The sequence below is a fragment of the Rhodotorula paludigena genome (assembly GCF_050403205.1).
Source record: "Rhodotorula paludigena JCM10292 DNA, Rt_paludigena_JCM10292v1_ctg45, whole genome shotgun sequence".
NCBI lineage: Eukaryota > Fungi > Basidiomycota > Microbotryomycetes > Sporidiobolales > Sporidiobolaceae > Rhodotorula > Rhodotorula paludigena.
In genome coordinates this window covers 1-16,161 of record NW_027481413.1, presented here as the reverse complement: position 1 = coordinate 16,161, position 16,161 = coordinate 1, and the positions used below count along the sequence as shown (strand labels likewise).

The 16,161-nt window shown below is 64.4% G+C and overlaps 7 protein-coding genes across 7 annotated transcripts; 2 read left to right on the top strand and 5 right to left on the bottom strand.

Annotated features, from left to right (window-relative positions):
• Nucleotides 1-21: 21 nt before the first annotated feature.
• Nucleotides 22-3,032, bottom strand: JCM10292_005842 (RNA polymerase I-specific transcription initiation factor RRN3 family protein; the record flags this gene model as incomplete). The annotated part of the gene is made up of 4 exons (XM_076651056.1): nucleotides 22-759; nucleotides 820-2,210; nucleotides 2,265-2,598; nucleotides 2,664-3,032. 4 exons carry the CDS (start codon nucleotides 3,030-3,032, stop codon nucleotides 22-24), a joined length of 2,832 nt encoding a protein of 943 aa, XP_076503340.1.
• A 300-nt stretch (nucleotides 3,033-3,332) lies between these two features.
• On the bottom strand, nucleotides 3,333-6,030 carry JCM10292_005841 (YEN1 family endonuclease; the record flags this gene model as incomplete). Its single annotated transcript, XM_076651055.1, has 4 exons — nucleotides 3,333-5,318; nucleotides 5,383-5,418; nucleotides 5,474-5,735; nucleotides 5,801-6,030. 4 exons carry the CDS (start codon nucleotides 6,028-6,030, stop codon nucleotides 3,333-3,335), a joined length of 2,514 nt encoding a protein of 837 aa, XP_076503339.1.
• A 190-nt stretch (nucleotides 6,031-6,220) lies between these two features.
• On the bottom strand, nucleotides 6,221-6,908 carry JCM10292_005840 (thioredoxin family protein; the record flags this gene model as incomplete). The annotated part of the gene is made up of 4 exons (XM_076651054.1): nucleotides 6,221-6,316; nucleotides 6,406-6,476; nucleotides 6,540-6,610; nucleotides 6,715-6,908. The coding sequence occupies 4 exons, from the start codon at nucleotides 6,906-6,908 to the stop codon at nucleotides 6,221-6,223; spliced, it is 432 nt and encodes a 143-aa protein (XP_076503338.1).
• A 350-nt stretch (nucleotides 6,909-7,258) lies between these two features.
• Nucleotides 7,259-8,708, top strand: JCM10292_005839 (double-stranded RNA binding motif domain-containing protein; the record flags this gene model as incomplete). Its single annotated transcript, XM_076651053.1, has 6 exons — nucleotides 7,259-7,417; nucleotides 7,480-7,563; nucleotides 7,619-8,104; nucleotides 8,174-8,361; nucleotides 8,427-8,508; nucleotides 8,583-8,708. The coding sequence occupies 6 exons, from the start codon at nucleotides 7,259-7,261 to the stop codon at nucleotides 8,706-8,708; spliced, it is 1,125 nt and encodes a 374-aa protein (XP_076503337.1).
• Nucleotides 8,709-8,909: 201 nt separating this feature from the next.
• On the top strand, nucleotides 8,910-12,035 carry JCM10292_005838 (uncharacterized protein; the record flags this gene model as incomplete). Its single annotated transcript, XM_076651052.1, has 18 exons — nucleotides 8,910-9,348; nucleotides 9,412-9,482; nucleotides 9,537-9,549; nucleotides 9,611-9,625; nucleotides 9,681-9,845; nucleotides 9,905-9,947; nucleotides 10,016-10,027; nucleotides 10,102-10,339; nucleotides 10,403-10,419; nucleotides 10,482-10,535; nucleotides 10,631-10,881; nucleotides 10,945-11,078; nucleotides 11,141-11,253; nucleotides 11,318-11,368; nucleotides 11,428-11,450; nucleotides 11,510-11,571; nucleotides 11,639-11,758; nucleotides 11,853-12,035. 18 exons carry the CDS (start codon nucleotides 8,910-8,912, stop codon nucleotides 12,033-12,035), a joined length of 2,004 nt encoding a protein of 667 aa, XP_076503336.1.
• Nucleotides 12,036-12,247: 212 nt separating this feature from the next.
• On the bottom strand, nucleotides 12,248-13,903 carry JCM10292_005837 (serine hydrolase domain-containing protein; the record flags this gene model as incomplete). Its single annotated transcript, XM_076651051.1, has 7 exons — nucleotides 12,248-12,383; nucleotides 12,444-12,496; nucleotides 12,555-13,108; nucleotides 13,165-13,172; nucleotides 13,234-13,328; nucleotides 13,398-13,470; nucleotides 13,533-13,903. The coding sequence occupies 7 exons, from the start codon at nucleotides 13,901-13,903 to the stop codon at nucleotides 12,248-12,250; spliced, it is 1,290 nt and encodes a 429-aa protein (XP_076503335.1).
• A 194-nt stretch (nucleotides 13,904-14,097) lies between these two features.
• On the bottom strand, nucleotides 14,098-15,746 carry JCM10292_005836 (peroxisomal biogenesis factor 2/10/12 Ring-finger protein; the record flags this gene model as incomplete). The annotated part of the gene is made up of 8 exons (XM_076651050.1): nucleotides 14,098-14,163; nucleotides 14,235-14,272; nucleotides 14,340-14,724; nucleotides 14,797-15,123; nucleotides 15,185-15,261; nucleotides 15,317-15,397; nucleotides 15,462-15,539; nucleotides 15,599-15,746. 8 exons carry the CDS (start codon nucleotides 15,744-15,746, stop codon nucleotides 14,098-14,100), a joined length of 1,200 nt encoding a protein of 399 aa, XP_076503334.1.
• Between the last annotated feature and the right edge of the window lie 415 nt (nucleotides 15,747-16,161).

Genomic DNA, 16,161 nt, shown 5'->3' with positions numbered 1-16,161 from the left:
GAGAGGACAACACGACGACGCTCACCCAACCACCTTGCCCGCCTTCCGGGCCTTCGTACCGTTCCCACTGCGCGCCTTCTCTATCTCAAGCGCGCGACGGCCGCCGAAGCTCTCGTGCTGCGGCGACAGAGAGAGCGACATGGCCTCAAAGCTGCGCGCGACCTCGTCGTCCTCTTCGTCATCCGCTCCGCCGCGGTTCATGCCAGGCACGGCAAGTCCGCCGCGAGAGCGGAGCCATGCCGGCTCGTCATCGTCGTCGTCCTCGGTCCCCGCGGCCGAGCTCGACGCCGTGTCGTCGTCGTCGTCCGAGTCGGCGGTTGAAGACGATGCGTCGCCGGAAGTCGTGCTCTCGTCGTCGGCGCCCTCCCACTCGCGGTAGATCGAGTCGATGTATACGGACGAGAGCGGGAGCTTGAACGGGTCGAACGGGAAGAATGAGTCCATCTCTTCGGCCACGAGGAGCTGGCGCGGTGCGGCGGACGGTGCTGGCGCGGGCGCGGGCGGAGCAGGCGTGCCGTGCGGCGAAGGGGTCGAGAGGTGTAGCTGCGAGGCGGTGAGGGTGTTGAGGAGAGACGAGGTCGAGACGGAGCGCAAGGGCGGGGCAGGCATGTGCGGCTGACTGCCGTTGGCGGCGCCAGTGCTCGACGAGTCGCGATACGAGCTGGCGCGCCGGTTCGCATCGAGTACGCCGTAGCAATACATAAAGCTCGTCTTGTGCGCGATCGAAGCGAATTGGGTGACGACGGGCTGGGCGCAGACCTGCACGAACAGGCTGCGTCAAATTGTGCTGCGGCGGGCTTGTCACAAGCAGCCACGCACCTTGAGCGGGTTGAAGCTCGACGAGACGGCCTTCTTGATTGTCTCGAGCCCCATCATCCACTTGCGCCCGGCGTCGAGCCCGAACAGCGCCGCCTCGTCGTCAAGGTCGTCTTCTTCCTCAAGCAGGTCTTTCCACCTGAAGCAGAAGATGTAGAAGACGGCCTGCGCAACGGCGTAGAAGACGGGGAGGTCCTGCCCGCCCGCCGGACCGGCGCCCTTGATTGACGTCGCAAGCGCCGTCAGGCGCGCAAAGTCGTCCATCTGGCCCTCGAGGTAGCTGCACAGGTGGCGCACGACCTTGCGCGTCATGCCCGCGTCGACGAACTGCGCGCGGGCGATGAAGCTCGCAACGTAGCCGGCGGCGGCGACACGCGTCACTGAGGGCGCGTCCAGGTCGAAGAGGGCGCGGCCGAGGAGGACGCCAATGAAGTGATCGGACGAGGCGACATCGAGAGAGCAGAGGTAGAAGAGGAGGAACTGGACGTTGCGTGTCTTGAAGGTGCGCAAGAGGGTGCGGTCAAAGATGTCGAGGAGGGTGCGGAAGAGGGTGAGGCGGCGTTCGACCACGTCGACGGGAGGCGGTTCGTCGGCAGTAGGCGTCGCCTCACGCGAGGTCGACTCTGGCTCGGTCGCCGCAGTAGCGAAAGCCTTGTCGAAGACATCGGTCGTCGGCGTGCCGGGAGGAATGACGGTCGAAGTATTGTTGTGTGCGAGAGAACGCTTGTCGGCGTGCGCTGCTGCGAGATGGTCGAGCACGACCTTGAGGATGCCGTCGAGCTTGGCGCGACTGTCGAGTACTTTGCGGATCGCCGCTTCGCTCATTCCCTGCGCTGCTCCTGTCGCCTTGCGCGCCGCATCCTCGTCATTGACCGGGTCCGGCTCGTCATCATCCGAGCTAAGGTTGTCGAGGTCGAGCCCGCCCTCCTCGTCATCGTCGTCGTCCGAATCCGAGTCGGAATCGTCCGGGTCATCCTCCATCGGCCGGTCGACAACATCTCGTACCGCCGAGTCCTGCGGGCGCTTCTTCCCTTCGGACCCTTCGGACGCCTCGGCCGCCGCCTGCATCTCCTCCTCAACATCCTCCCAGTCCTCCGGCTCGCCCTGAATCTCGACGTCGATGTGCAGCGCACGCTCGACGACGAGCGTGAGCACGTCCTCCGAGAGGGCGGTGCAGTACTCGGTCAGGAGGAGGAGGTTGTCGATGTAGCAGATCTGGGCGGCGCGGGGTTCGCGCTTCGACGGGAAGTGGAGGGCGAGGAGCGGGGACAGCGAAGGAGAGAGGGTCGGGACGAGAGAGAGAAGAAGGCGGAGGAGAGCGTGAATGCGGGTGTAGACGAGGCGGCGGGTGAGGTGCGGCAGGGCATGCGGCGAGGCCTGCGTGTAAGGCGAACCTATAGCAAGAATCGGTCAGTCGCGGACAGCAGAGGATGTAGGGGATTACGCACGGTACTTGAGGCCCTTAACGCACTTCTCGAGCATCGGCTTGAGCCACTCCGTGCGCGCCGAGATGAGCGCGCCGACAAAGCGCATGTACGCCGCGACAAACGCCTCCTCAGTTACGGCCCAGGGCACAGCGAGGATCGTCTCGACAAGCGGCGCATGCGACTGGTCGAGCTTGGAGACGACCGAGGTGAGGGCTTCTAGCCAGGTCCGCAGCTGTGCGAGCGGGGTCGCTGTGAGGGGCTGGGCGGACGACGTCGAGGCGTTCTGCGAGGCGGACGCGGATGGCAGGAGAGCACGGAACTGGCCAATGATCTGATTGTACTCCTCGTTGTTGCCCTGCGAATCGGCAAACGAGGTGAGCGGAAGGGCGCCTCCACGGCACGACAGCAAGCGTCGCGCACCTTTGCCCGCTTGTCGAACGCCTGCGTGATGAAGCTCGCGAACATAGCCCTCCTATACGTTCCTCCGCCCTCACCCTGCGATGCGAGCGCCGACGCTCCTCCCGCGTCGGCTCCGGCGGCGCGGCCCTCGCTCGCCGTGGGGGCGTCCGAGCGCTTCTGCCCGCGCGAGCTCTTGCTCCTGCGCGGGCGGTCCTTGTCGCCGTCACCTGCGCCGTCCGACGGTCGGGGACGCTTGCCCTTGACGACGGCGGAGAGCGCGGGCGGGGCAGCGGCGACGGACGCGGCTGGAGGCATGCGGGCACGCTTCGAGGGTTTCTGCGGGCGGGACAGGGCGGCGGGCTTTGCTTGTGGAGCGCTCAGCGCGGCCATCGAGGGCGACGTCGTCCGAGTCGCGTGCGGTGCAGTCGAGCACAGCGGCAGCGATCGAGAGCCGCACGCAGGGCTCAGGAGCTAGCAGGAAGCCTCTACAAAGCACTCAAGCTCGCACTGCGCTTGCTCGACGCGCGAGACGAGCGCGGCGGGTCGCGAGAGCACAGCGAAGTGGCGCCCGTCTCCAAGTCGAAGCTCGGACTCGAATGTGCTGACTCGCTTTTCCAGGAGGGCAGGGCCGACAGACAGGTTGCATAGTGTATCAACAAGAAGGAGAGGACCGCGCAAGACACCCCGCAGTCAGTCGCTGTCCGAGAGGACGAGTACACCGGCCTTCAGCGCCTCGCGCTGCTGCTCGACCCGCCGCTGCGTCGCCCGGCGCTTTTCCAGGAAATCGACCAGGCCCGGGCTGCTCCGCGTCGGTGAGATGTCGGCGACGCTCGCGCTGCCGGCTTCGAAGCTGCTGTCGCTCAGTAGGTCGAGCACCGCTGGTGCGCGCGCCGCGACCTTCTCGGCGTGCCCGACCACGCGCTTCTTCGTTGGCGAGCGCGCCGCCTGGCTCGGCCGCGCAGCCTTGTCGACGTGCTTGACGGCGCGGCGGGCAGGCGTGCCCTCTTCCGAGTCGTCCGTCGAGGAGAGCGTGAGGTCGGCGTCATTCGCGCGCGACGGCGGACGAGCGACGCGCTTGCCCGCGGTCGGTAGCGGGGCAGACGAAGATGGTGAAGACGACAGAAAGATGTCGGCTGGGGTCTTCTTGAGCGCGGTGCACCGCGGCGCGGCGGTAGCGGCGGGTTTGGACAATGTGAAGCTGGACAGGCCGGGCTTAGTCGATGTGCCGAATTTGAGGAGGCCGCCAGCACTCGACGGCTTCTTTGACGCGGTGGTCCGGCGCAACCCCGAGGAGCGCACGGGCAGCTCGTCCTCGCCGTCCTCCTCGCGCGCCTTCCCCTTTCCCTTGACCTGCGCCTTCCCAAGCGCGAGCATCTCGTTCCTCGCCCTTTGCACCTGCTCCTCCTCGATCTCCCGCCGCATCTCGTCGTCGCTGCTCGGCGGTACGACCCTCCTCTTGCTCGGCGACGCCCGCTTCTTCGCCGGCGAGGACGCGGGAGTCCCCAGCTCCTTCGCGCGGCGGCGCTCCTCCCTGCGCTGCTCCTCCGCCTCCTTCGTTCGCCGCTTGCGCTCCTTCTCGCTCCGCCACCGCTCGACGCACGCCCGGCCCTCGGGGTGCGCCTCGACGAGCTCGACGGGGACCCAGTGCCGGTACGCGCCCGTACCGGCCGGCTCCTTGGGCGCGTCGGCGATCCAGCCCTTTGCGCGGCGGCGCAAACGCTCAGACTGCTCCTCCCCTTCGGAGAGTGCGCCGTAGTCGGGCAGCGGGAAGGCGTCGCGCGAGGGGAGGACCGAGCGCCCGAGGTCGTCGAAGACGGACGCGCAGAGCTCGACGCGGTACGAGGGCACGAAGCCCGTCGACTTTTCGCACTTGAGGTCGTGCACGGCCGAGAGGAACCCCCGCGGGACGATGCGTGCGCCGTCCGTCGAAGAGGAGAGGGCGGCGCGGCGCAGCTCGCGCGCGACGAGGCCCGCCCAGACCTTGTTGCGCAGCTTGGACTGCATCTCGACGTGGCCCCACTCGAACATCCTTGTCGCAAATTTGACGAGCCCCTTGAGGTCGACCGGGTCCGACCAGGTGGGCGCCGCGTACGACGCGCTCGACGGGTCAGACACGACCGGGTTGAGGTAGTACTCGACGACCTTGACTAGTGGGAAGTCGGTGCGTGCTTCGAGCTTGTCGGCGAGGCTCGGCTGCCGCTTGCTCAGGATCTTGTTCGGGTTCTTGCGCAACTCCTCGGCGACGGAGGCGCGCCATTCGGCGAAAAAGCGCGAGAGGGCGCCTTGCGTCGTAGCCGGGAACGCAGAAGCGGCGGAGGAGCTGCGCAAGGCCCGGAAGCCATCGAGCAGCCGCCTGCCGTAACCAGCGCGCGCGAGTGCTGCCGAGATGGTGGCGCCGAAACGCTCGGCACCCTTGACATCGTAGTCGGCGCCCGAGAGCAGCGCAATGAGGATCAAACCGTCGGTGTCGAGGCCGGTAAGGGCTTCGATGTCTTGACTTGAATACGAGACGAGGGCGACGTCCGAACCGGGCGGGACGGGCGGGTAAGCAGTTGGCGTTGGTTGAGATGGTCCTGGCTGGGACGAGCCGGGCTGGACGTCCGAAGCAGACGCCTGGCGCGCGAGCGCAACCTTGCTCTTGTTGCCCGAGAGCGTCTTGCTCGGGTTGCGAATGATCTGCGAGGCGTAAAAGCGTGAGTCGAAGTCGGCGGACGAGCCGAACGGAGCGGATGAAGCGCACGGTCGTCGCACCAAACAGCAGCGTATCGACGTCGTCCTGTGGTCCGTACCGCGTCAGCTACGAGCGACGCAGAGGGCAGGTCCGGACGCACCGAGAGAACGGCGTCGATCTCGCCCCTGCGCGACATGGCCGCAAGCTCCGCCTCCGCTTCGCCTGGCGCCATCCTCCACTCCATCCCCATGAGCTCGAGCAGTTCTTTGACCTCTGGTGAGTTGCGCCCTTGCCAACCGCCCTTGATTAGCTGGCCGCGCTTCCAGTCCGGCCGATTTGGCCCATCGAAGACGAAGACGGCGAGGACGCCGTGCGCGAGGAAGTCGCACACGCGGTAGAAGACCATGCGGAGCTCGGCATTACTGTTCGGGAGAGCCTGTCAGCTGTGTAGAGCGCGAGAGGTTCACTGAACGGAGGACAGACGGACGGGCCGGGGTTAATGCTCTCGCCCGTCTCTGGGTCGACGATGGTGGTCATGCGGTTCATGTGGAACATCCACTGTGACACGTCGACCCCGACCCGCAGCCCTCCGGCGGGTGCAGCGCCTACTCGCGTGGACGCCTCGCCGGACGAGGCGAAGGTCGGCGCCGCCAGCTGGGCCCAGCTCGTGATGCGCACAGCCGGCTCGAGCTCCTCCCAGAGCTTGGGAACGCCCATCGGGGCCAGTCAGCGCCCGACTCGGGGCGGGGAGAGGGTAGAGACAGCGGGAGACCAGCGAGGAGGCGGTGCTGGGGAGATCGACAGGCGCAACACGAGCAACTTGCAAGGTTTCTGCGCTCTCTGGTGCTCGCGACTGACTCTCATACTGATGTACGAGCGAACCAGCGCATGTGCGTTCCATACAAGCTCATGCCGACGTCGCCTTCTTCAGGAACTCGCGCACTCCCGGCTCCGGTGCCGCACCCACCATCTTGGCGACGATCTCGCCCTTCTTGAATGCAATCTGCCGACCGGAGAGGGATCAGAGATTGGCCATTCATCCCAGCGAGGCGGTTCGGGCCGGTGCGCGCGGGAGGAAGAAGCAGGACGCACGACTGTCGGGAGCGCCGTGATCTTGTACTTTGCCGCGAGCTCGCCGTGCTTCTCCGTGTCAATCTTGAGCACTGTGAGGGTGGGACTGTCCGTCAACGAGGCCACAACCCGGCGAATGCGGAGCCGGGACCTACAGTCCGCACCGGACGCCTCATCGACGACCTTCTCCAGTACCGGGCCGAGGAAGCGGCACGGGCCGCACCAGCTGCGAATGGAAACGTTGTCAGTCCGAGTACGCAGCAAAAACAGAACAATGACTGCTCAAGACCGAGCCAGGCAACTGGCACTGCGCAAGGAACCGGGACTGACTCAGCGTAGAAGTCGACGATGGTGGGCTTGTCGCCGTCGACGGCGTGTGCCTTGAAGTCCTCGGGACTGGCGTCGAGGATGTGTTTCCGGGCAGCAGACGACGAGGCGAACGAGCGAGCGGCGAGGAGGGGAGAGGCGGTGGGGCGGGCAGCGAGGCGGGCGGTGCGGACGGCGGTGGAGCGGAATGCAAGCATCTTGTGCAGTGCTGGTAGACTTCGCAAGCAGGGGCAGAGAGTATGCAGAGTGAATGGAGCGGAACCAAGAGCGAGTCGCGCAGGTTGGTGTCGTCTCGAGCCGCGCTCTTCCTCCTGAGCTGCCGAGGGGAGCTCGAGCGGACATGTATCCTCCGCTGGGAGCTCTCAGGGCGGTGTCCAAGCCTGCTCGAGCTGCCGCCGCTTCTGCAGCAGCTTCATCAGCTCAGAAGACCTTTCGTCCTCGTCTACCCCGACAGAGCGACGTAGGGTGGGACAAGCTACGAGCCGAGGTCCAGGATGTGGCAGACGGAGCGTCAGAGCCGGGGCCGTCCCGCTTTGCTCCCGTCGTCATGCCCACGCCGCCTCCCGTCGACCTCAGGAATCCTGTCGCCTTCCAACACCCGTCCCTCGCGCCCGCCGAGCCGAACCCGCACAGTCGAGCCGCTCGGAAGATGCGCCAACAGGTCCCGACCGAGGCGCAGCCGCTGCACACGTACGAGATGCACGAAGTGAGCTTGGCGTCAGTTGGTCTTTCCGCGCGGAGCATTTGCTTACGCCCTTGCGTCAACAGATGATGGGGCAACAGCTGCTCGAGCTCGCTGCAACCGAGCTCTTGATGGAAAAGTATGGGCATTTCGGGGTCGACGCGTTGCAGGTGCGGTTCATTGAGGCCCGCCAACCTTCGCCCCTGCTCACACCCTTGACGACAGGTTGTCCGCGAACTCGTCCTCGGCTCCGACTATCTCGCCGAGCAAGCGCTATACTACAACCTGTTGAACCGGGTCGCAGACGACCCTGTCATGCGGGATACGCTGGCCGCCGACCGCGAGTTGTGCGCGTCCCTCTTCCGCTCCTACGTCGGCGGCATCTTCTCGCAGCACGGGCGACGCTACGTCCGGCAGTGGGTGCGTTCGTGCCTTCGCGCCGTCATGCACGCACACGAGCGGCAACTCAGGCGCGCCGCATCGGACGCAAGACGACAAGGCGCGCGGGCGAGCGCGCCCCTGCGCAAGCTCGAGGCGCTGTGCCGCGCGCACGGCGTCGAACCAGAGTGGACCGAGCAGGTCAAGGGCTTGCCGCCGAATCAGCTGTTCCGCGTCGAGGTCGCGTTCCTCGGCGTCAAGGCTGCGGGCCTCGGGCGGACCTTGCAGCTTGCGAAGGCGTCAGCGGTGCAGCATGCACTCGGGCTGAAGAACGTGCGTGCATCCCATGAAGCGTCGTAAACATCTCAGCCATCTGATGAGCCCCTCCGTGCACTTCCACAGCAAATCGTCCCGCAAGACGACGGCATCGACTGGACGAGCCATCTGTACCGGTACCTGCAGAAGCGCAGAGCGCCACCACCGACCTTCGAAACGTACCTCGACGACTACAGTTACTACGCGTGCCGGCTGACGGCACTCAAGGAGACGTACGTTGCGACGGGCGTGAGCAAGCGGCAAGCGAGGGTGCAGTGCGTCGATTCTTGTCCTCTCCTCTTCTTTCCCGCGCACCGCTGACGCAGAATCGGGTATGCAGCGCGGCGCGACTCGCGATGCGGACACTCGGCGTCGACCCCGTGGACGTTCCGCTCGAAGCCAACCCCAGGAACTTGCGAGATGTGCGTATGCTCAATTCTCCGGCTGTTCTGATTCGGAACCCGATTTTGCTGACTTGCTTTCGTCTCGATCGCAGAGGCAGCGGAAGAAGGCGTGGGAGGCAAGGCGGGCCGCAAACGCGCGAGTGGAGGAAGAGGGCGAGACCGACGACGGCGTAGAACGAGCGAGGGAGCCTGCGGAGACTGGACGGCGGGACCCGTAACGCTAGACAAGTAAACGCCTCTCTCGCCTCTTTCGTCGAGCGCTCTTCGCACACAGCACGCTGCCCTCGACTGCCCTCGCGGTCGAGCGAGCCGTTGGAACGGCGGCTCGAGCGGCGCTCCTTCCTTCTCCTTCACTCTCTCGCTCGCTCGCTCTCGCGCAAGGCAGGATCGGTGCCATCCACGCTCTCACTCGCCACGCAATGGTCTCGTTCCCGTCGTTCCTCCCGCGCGGCCCTCCGCCTCCTCGTCCTCCGCGAGACCGCAGCTCGTCCTCGCTCACCTCGCTCGTCCCGCCCAGCCCCATCCGCGGGTCGAGCACGCTCGCCTACCTTCAGGACGACCGCCGTGCAAGCGACACGCCCCAGCGCGACGGCCTCGTCACCATCCCGCTCACCCCCACGAGCGCGAGCCTCATGCGCCGCGCCGTCTCGCGCCAGCAGCACCAGCAGCGGTCCAACGGGCCGTTTGTCGGAGGCGAAGGCGCGAGGAGGCAGAACGAGGCCGAGCGCGACAGGCTGCAGGGGCTCATGCGCTCGGACACGATGGCCAGTCGCGCGAGGTCGCCCAGGCTCGCGAGGACGAGCGGCGGCGGAGGAGCAGAGATGAAGGCGAGGATCAAGGTGTGGCTCATGCATGAAGGTGCGCCAATCAGCCACTGGATCCTTGGCCTTACTGCGGCTGAGCGCGAGCTTGACTTCGCAGGACCGCGCGTGCTCGTCTTCGTTTTATGGCTCATGCTGCAGCTCGGAGTGCTCGCTATCGGGGTTATCCGTGTGAGTGGGTCTCGCTGAGTACATCCGGGCTGTGCTGATTGGCATGGTCCGCAGTACGACATGAGCTGTGCGTATAGCGCCCCCTTCAACCTGGTTGCGCAGGCTGCTAATCACCTCAATACTCGCAGCTAACTTCACGCAGGGTAGACTGTTCGTGATTGGCCTGTTGCAGCTCACCCTGACCGCCCGCCGCTGCAGCTCGCACGACGTTCGGCAAGACCTACGTCCTCGCGCGTGCAACCGCACTCGTACTGCACGTCGACGTCGCCTTCCTGCTCCTTCCTATCTGCCGCAGCTTCATCACTCTCATGAGGAGGACGCCCATGATCCGAAAGCTCCCGCTCGACGAGAGTGTGGCTTTTCGTGCGTTCCCGCGAGATTGAGAAGGTCGGCAATCGCTGACGCTTCTAGCCGCGATACAGACCGTCTCGTTGCGTATTCACTCATCTTCTGGGTCATTGTGCAGTACGTCTTATCCATCTTGCACTTGCCCGCCACCGAAATGGCCTCGCTGACTGCTTGTTTGCCTGCAGCGTGATTTCGCAGTGAGCTCCGAACCCTCAGACCTCGAAGTCGTCCATTGTGATCGGCACATGCAGACTCACGCTGTGCGATCTAGCCTCTTCAACTCGTGGTGGCTCGCCAAGACGTGGACCAACTCGACCGCGCCCTGCCTCGTCGCCGCGCTCGAGATCAATGGCACGACGGGCCCGTATCTCACCGGCTGGATCATGGTCGCCATCTGTCTCGTCATGGCGTGGTTTGCTACCGAAAAGCGGCGCAGGAAGAACTTTGAGCGATTCTTCTACACGCACCATCTGGCGATCCCGTTCTTTCTCCTTTGGCAGCTTCATGGCGTGAGTGGCACCGTATGCTCCCTCATGTCAGCGAATTGGTGCTCACCATAGCGTTGTGCGCAGATGTTCTGCATGATCAGGCGCGCCTTAGTCACTTCCAGCGGCCCCACGAGCGAGACGTTCTTACCTATGATGCTCGCAGGCCGGACCGCCCTCCTTTCTGCAGCTTCTGGCAAATCGGTCTCTTTTGGCTTTTGTGCGTCGACAGGGCGCCTGCTTGGCGGATCGCGCCGACGGGCCGTATCCGGCTCTGCGAAACGGATTCGTGCACTGACCCTCTCGAGCCTCCAGCTGGCTTGGCGGTGGTGCCGTCTACATAGTCGAGCGCGTGTTGCGCGAGATTCGCTCGCGTCACCGCACCTACATCAGCAAGGTGATTGCGCATCCGGGCAAGACCGTTGAATTGCAGATCAAGAAGGAGAAGACGACGATGCGTCCAGGCCAGTACATTCTGCTCAACTGCCCCGCCGTGTCGCTTTGGCAGTGGCACCCGTTCACGCTCACAAATGCGCCCGAGGAGGACCACTTGTCCGTGCACTTCCGTGCGTTTGGTTCGGTACCAAGCCGCCGCGTACTTGTCGCTGAGTTAGCTCTTCATTGCACAGGCGTCGTCGGTGACTGGACCGCCGAGCTCGCCAAACTGCTGAGCTGTGAGCTCGACCCGCGCGATCAGCAGTCCAAGGAGGTCGGTGGAGAAGAGGCGAACCTCCCGATCGTCTCGGTTTTGCCGCGCATCATGGTGCGTGTTGCCGGTTCAGGTTCTCGCCGTAGTGCAGCGTGAGCTCATTCAGGGGTCTCTAGGTCGATGGCCCGTTCGGGACGGCCTCGGAAGACGTGCTCAAGTACGAGGTCGCGGTCCTCGTCGGCGCCGGCATCGGCGTGACTCCCTTTGCTTCGGTTCTCAAGCACATCTGGTACTTCGGGGTATCTCCTGCTTCCATCGAACAGCAGGCGAGCTGACGGCTTCCGGACTTGCAGGTACCGCCTACATGCGCCGGATGGCCAGGCGCTCAGGCTCCGCAAGGTCTAGTGCGTCGAATTTGCGCACACCACCTGTCCCGCGCCGTCTTGACAAAGCCTTGCTGCAGCTTCTTCTGGATCTGCCGCGACTGTTGGCTGCTCATCGTCACGGCCGACCTTTCTTTCGCTCACTTTCCTCATCGCTCGCAGACGCCTCATTCGAGTGGTTCCAGAGCCTCCTTCTTGCCATCGAGGAACAGGACGTCGGCAACGTGCGTCAAGCTTGGCTCGTCTGACCGGAGGGAGGCAATCCTGACCTCAACTTTCGCCTTTGCACAGCGCATCGAGATTCACACGTACCTCACCGGTCGCATTCAGACTAGCGATGCCATCAACATCGTCGCGAACGACGTTGGGAACGTGCGCGATGCAGTCACGCAGCTCAAGGCGCCGACGCACGCAAGTCCTCCGCCGTCCTCTGCCCGATTCACGGGTCTTATCCCACCGACCACATACTGACGAGAGACTTACTTACTGCGCTCCTCGCTCGCAGTACGGCCGTCCGAATTGGGACCGCGTCTTCCTCTCGCTGTCGGACGAACACCCCTCGACGTCGATTGGGTGCTTCTTCTGCGGGCCCAAGCCGCTTGCATCGACGCTGCACAAGGCGTGCGTCCAGTACTCGAGTGCCGACCGCGAGGGGACGAGGTTCACGTTCAGTAAGGAGAGGTTCTGAGCAATGGCAGTGGAGAGGAGGACCGCGAGTACAGCTTCCCTGCGCGCTGGTCGCGCTCATGGGATAGATGCCTCTCGAGCTTGCGTGTAACATTTGTGCAGTGACTTAAAGACTCGTTGACTAGGCGAGAAGCGAGCCAGGCATCATGGTAGTCAAGGTTGAGAAAGACTGGAGATCCGACATAGACAGGAGCGCGCTCCACACGCGCTCTGCTAGGCCTTCGGCGCGTTCTCGCCCGCCCACTTGAAGACTTCGTCGCGGACATCGAGCATCTTCGGGTCGCCCCACGGGAAGAAAGCGCCGGAGACGACGGCGCCGAGGCCACGAGCGGCATCGACGAAGAAATACCTGCATCGCTCGAGATCAATCAGTCTCGAATAACGACGGTAGGGAAGTCAGAGACCGCACGTGTTAGCAAGGCCGCTCCACTCGAGCGTGCCAGGCTGCAGACCCGTCGATGTCTGTACGCAGCCGAGTCAGCAAAGACCTCCAATAGAGGCACCACGGCAGAAGACGTACCTCGAAGCGGTGCTTGGCAGTCTGCATGAGCGTGAAGCCGAGCGAGTCGTCTTTGACGCTGGCCGGGTCCTTCGGGACAGCCCACTTCTCTCGCGTTGTCGCGAGGGTCGGATCTGCGGCCTCAACGAATGGGTGCTGCCCAACGGACAAGCCGCGCTTCTCAAGATCGTCGGCGCTCGCAACGGCCCATGCCTCGGGCGAGAGGAGCGGCTCGTGCGCCGGCGTCGCCTTCGTGTCGTTCAGGAAGGCCTGCAAGATCTTGGCAAACGCCGGCAGGGTGGCGCAAGCCGGCGCGTCGGCAAGGACAGACATGCCCTCCGGTACATCTCCCTCGTATTGCGGCGTCTCGAAGTGGAAAGGGAGCGAGACGAACGAGCCGTCGACGGGGTGGCGTGCTGCGACATCGATGTAGCGCTCGCGAAGAGCAGGCGTCAGGAACGTGTCGATGTCGTCCTTTGCGAGTCCGAGCGGATCGAAGATGAGGGTGCGAAGGGCCTGGCGAAGCGTGAGACCTGACTTGCGGGTGATGAAGAGGCCGATGAAGCCAGGTCCACCTGAACATGATGCCGTCAGCTTCGTGACCCGCATACAGCCGAAATGAGTGGCGCACGGCCGTAGCTGCAGCGATTTTCGCCGTGAGCCCAGATGTGCGGGGTGAGACAGGGAGAGGTGCACGCACGACCAGCCTTGGTCCGCCTCGTACTCGCGGGGAACGTTGATTCCCCTGAGATCGCCCTTCATGTTGAAGATGCCCTCCTTCTCGAGCTCTCCATCCTGCGCAACGAGCCATGCCAGTCAGCTCAGCTTGCCAGCGTACTCGCAGTCGAGCTAGCTTGGACTCACGGTCCACTTGCCCGCCTCACTGACGAAGGAATAGTTGAAGCCCGCGGTGTGCGTGAGGAGGTGGCGAAGAGTACTGCGAAGTATCGGCATGTCAGCCTGAACGAAGTCGAAAAAGGAGAACGGCGGAAAACGCACATCCCAACCTTCGCCTTCTTGAATTTCCAGTTGCCTTCGTCGTCCTTGCCGTCGAAGAGATCCCATACTTTCGTGCCCGGATAGTCCTTCGCGAGCTCGGGGACAGTATTTACGAGGTCGTCGTGCGAATCGAGGTCGAAGGCGTGCTTCTCGGCGAGAATCAGCGCAGCCAGCGAGACGAGCGTCTTGCTCGTGCTCGCGAGCCAGAAGACCGTGTCGAGAGTGAGGCGCTTGTGCGTGTTGACGGACGTCTCGCCCGTAGCGGCTTGAGCGAATGCACCGTCGCGGTTGAAAGCGACGGCGGCGAGACCAGGAGCAGCGCCGCGAGCAACGGCAGCTTCGAGGAGAGACTGGAGCGATGCAGAGGACATCCTAGCGCACGAGTCTGAGTGTGAGGTGGTCGGTAAGGAAGCAAGGCAAGCGAGCGGAAGTGGACAGCCCGATCGCGCGTACGGACTTCGGCAATGGGCCGAAGCGGGGACGAACGACGAAGCGCTCACGTGCCGATAAATTCTTCGCCAGCAAGCTCTGGCGGCTTCGCCGAAGCCATTGCTATGCGACGGCGCTACAAGTTGCGCAGCGGTAGAAGCTCCGAAAGCGAGATGCCCTGCCGGCAGAGGGGACATTCCGCCTGCAAATATAGTCGAGGTCAGCTGACAGAGAGAAGGCGCTCGGAACACGTGAAACGGGGCGGACGCGCACCTTCTCCCGTGCCCAGCCCACAACACACTCCCAGCAGACTGCGGCAGCGTTCCCGCAATAGCGGTCAGCGAGGGAAAGCGCCCACGAGAAGGGGTGTCGACGTACAGACATGACCGCACTCTGTCGCCGTCGCATCCCTCCTGGTCCCGAGACACAGCGTGCATCTCCTCTCTCCGTCCTCTTCGTCTGGGTAAGGCGCTGCGTCCTCCGGGTCGTCCGGGTCGAACTTGACGCTCGCCAGCGGTCGCCCGTCGACGATGAAACGCTTCTTCCGCCGCTCTGCCTCCTGCTGCGCCGCCTCAGACGTCTTTGCACCGTCTTCCGACTCGGCGAGTGCTGCCGCAGCGTTGGCGCGGTGCCGCCGGATGGCGAGGATGGCCCGCACGACGAGCTGGACGCCCATGAGGACGCCGAGGACTTCGTACGACGAGGGCGCAGGAGCGCCTTGCGCACCCGACAACGCTTTTGATCGGCGGCCCTGCATTGAGATCTGCGCACGGGAGCGGATCAGTCAGCTCTATTCGAGAGCAAGAGGGTATTCATAGGGCGAGGTTTCGCGCACATAGCGGATTCCGGCGGCGCGCTTGCTCAGGTTGTAGAAGCGCCCAAAGAGGTAGAACATGGCGAGATGCACGCTTCGCAGATAGTCCTCGGTGAGCGTCTCGAACGACGGAAGCTCCCTGGCAATTGCGCCGACGCGGTCGAGCCAGCGCCGGAGGGTTGTCTGTTTGGGCGACGGGGCTTGCGCGTCCGCAAAGAGCGAGTCTACTTCCGTCTGAGCGGCCTGCGAGGCTTCGAGGCGGGCAACAAGGGTGCGGCGGAGATTGGCGTAGGTGCGGGCGAGGAAGTACGGGAAAATGGTGTGAAGCAGGACGAGCGCGGCGCGTCGCTGAGGGATAAGCACGAGTTAGTCTGAGCAACTTCGGTCGGCTGCTCGGTACAAGACGCACGGGAACAGACGGAGGTCGGCGGTCGGACGCCGAGTACTGCATGATGTCGCAATACTCCTCGCCGAGAGTTTGCGTGCCTGCATGAGGCAAAGTCAACAGAGCTATTGCAATTGAAGTCGGTGGCATCCGCACCCAACATCGTTGTCAAGCCGAAGTAGGCGAGCCGGCTCCCCTGCTGCAGCTCCTTTCCCCACTTCTGCAGCCATCGCGTGCCTACGGGCGGTGCGGACCCGATCAGCAGAGTCTTCAGCGTGTATCGTCGAGCAGGGAACCGTACCTAAGAGAGAGCGCAGGACATCTTCGACCCGCTCCGAGAGTTGCGAGAGATAGTACAGATCCTTCTGGTTTGCCCGCACTGCAGAGCGGCGAGGGTGAGTCCGCAAGTCTCTGATCCGTTGGCTGGGCTGCACGCACCTATCTCTGGCTGTGCAGCGTTGGCGAAGAAGGGGACGCGACCAGCATCGGCTCGCGCGCGGGCAGCAACCGTGGCGGGCGAGGGGCGCGGAGCTGCATGGGCAGAGGCTGTCGGTTGCTGTGGCGGTGCTTGTGGCGTGTCTGCCATCTCGCTCGAGCGAAGTGTGCAGCGACCAGACGCGTTCGCGGCAACCTCTCGAGCCGGAATTCTCCGCTCGTGTCGCTCTTGCTCTCGGCCAGCAAGAGTCTCGTGCAGGGATCCAGGCCCGGCCACAAGCACTATTTACCGAAGTCCTCCAAGCTGTAGGCTGCTCGCTGCGACGCACCCGTGACCCGCCGTGCGTCGATCCGCCGCCCACTTCTCGCTGCCGACCGCTTCCGCTCCCGCTGTGAACGCTCTTCCGCTTGCTCGGCTCCTCCCTTCTGCTCAGAACGTTGTCGTGCGCTTCGTTCCTCGTCCTCGATTTCCTCCGGGGGGGGGGGGGGGGGGGGGGGGGGGGGGGGGGGGGGGGGGGGGGGGGGGGGGCGGGGGGGGGGGGGGGCGGGCCCCCCCCCCCCCCCCG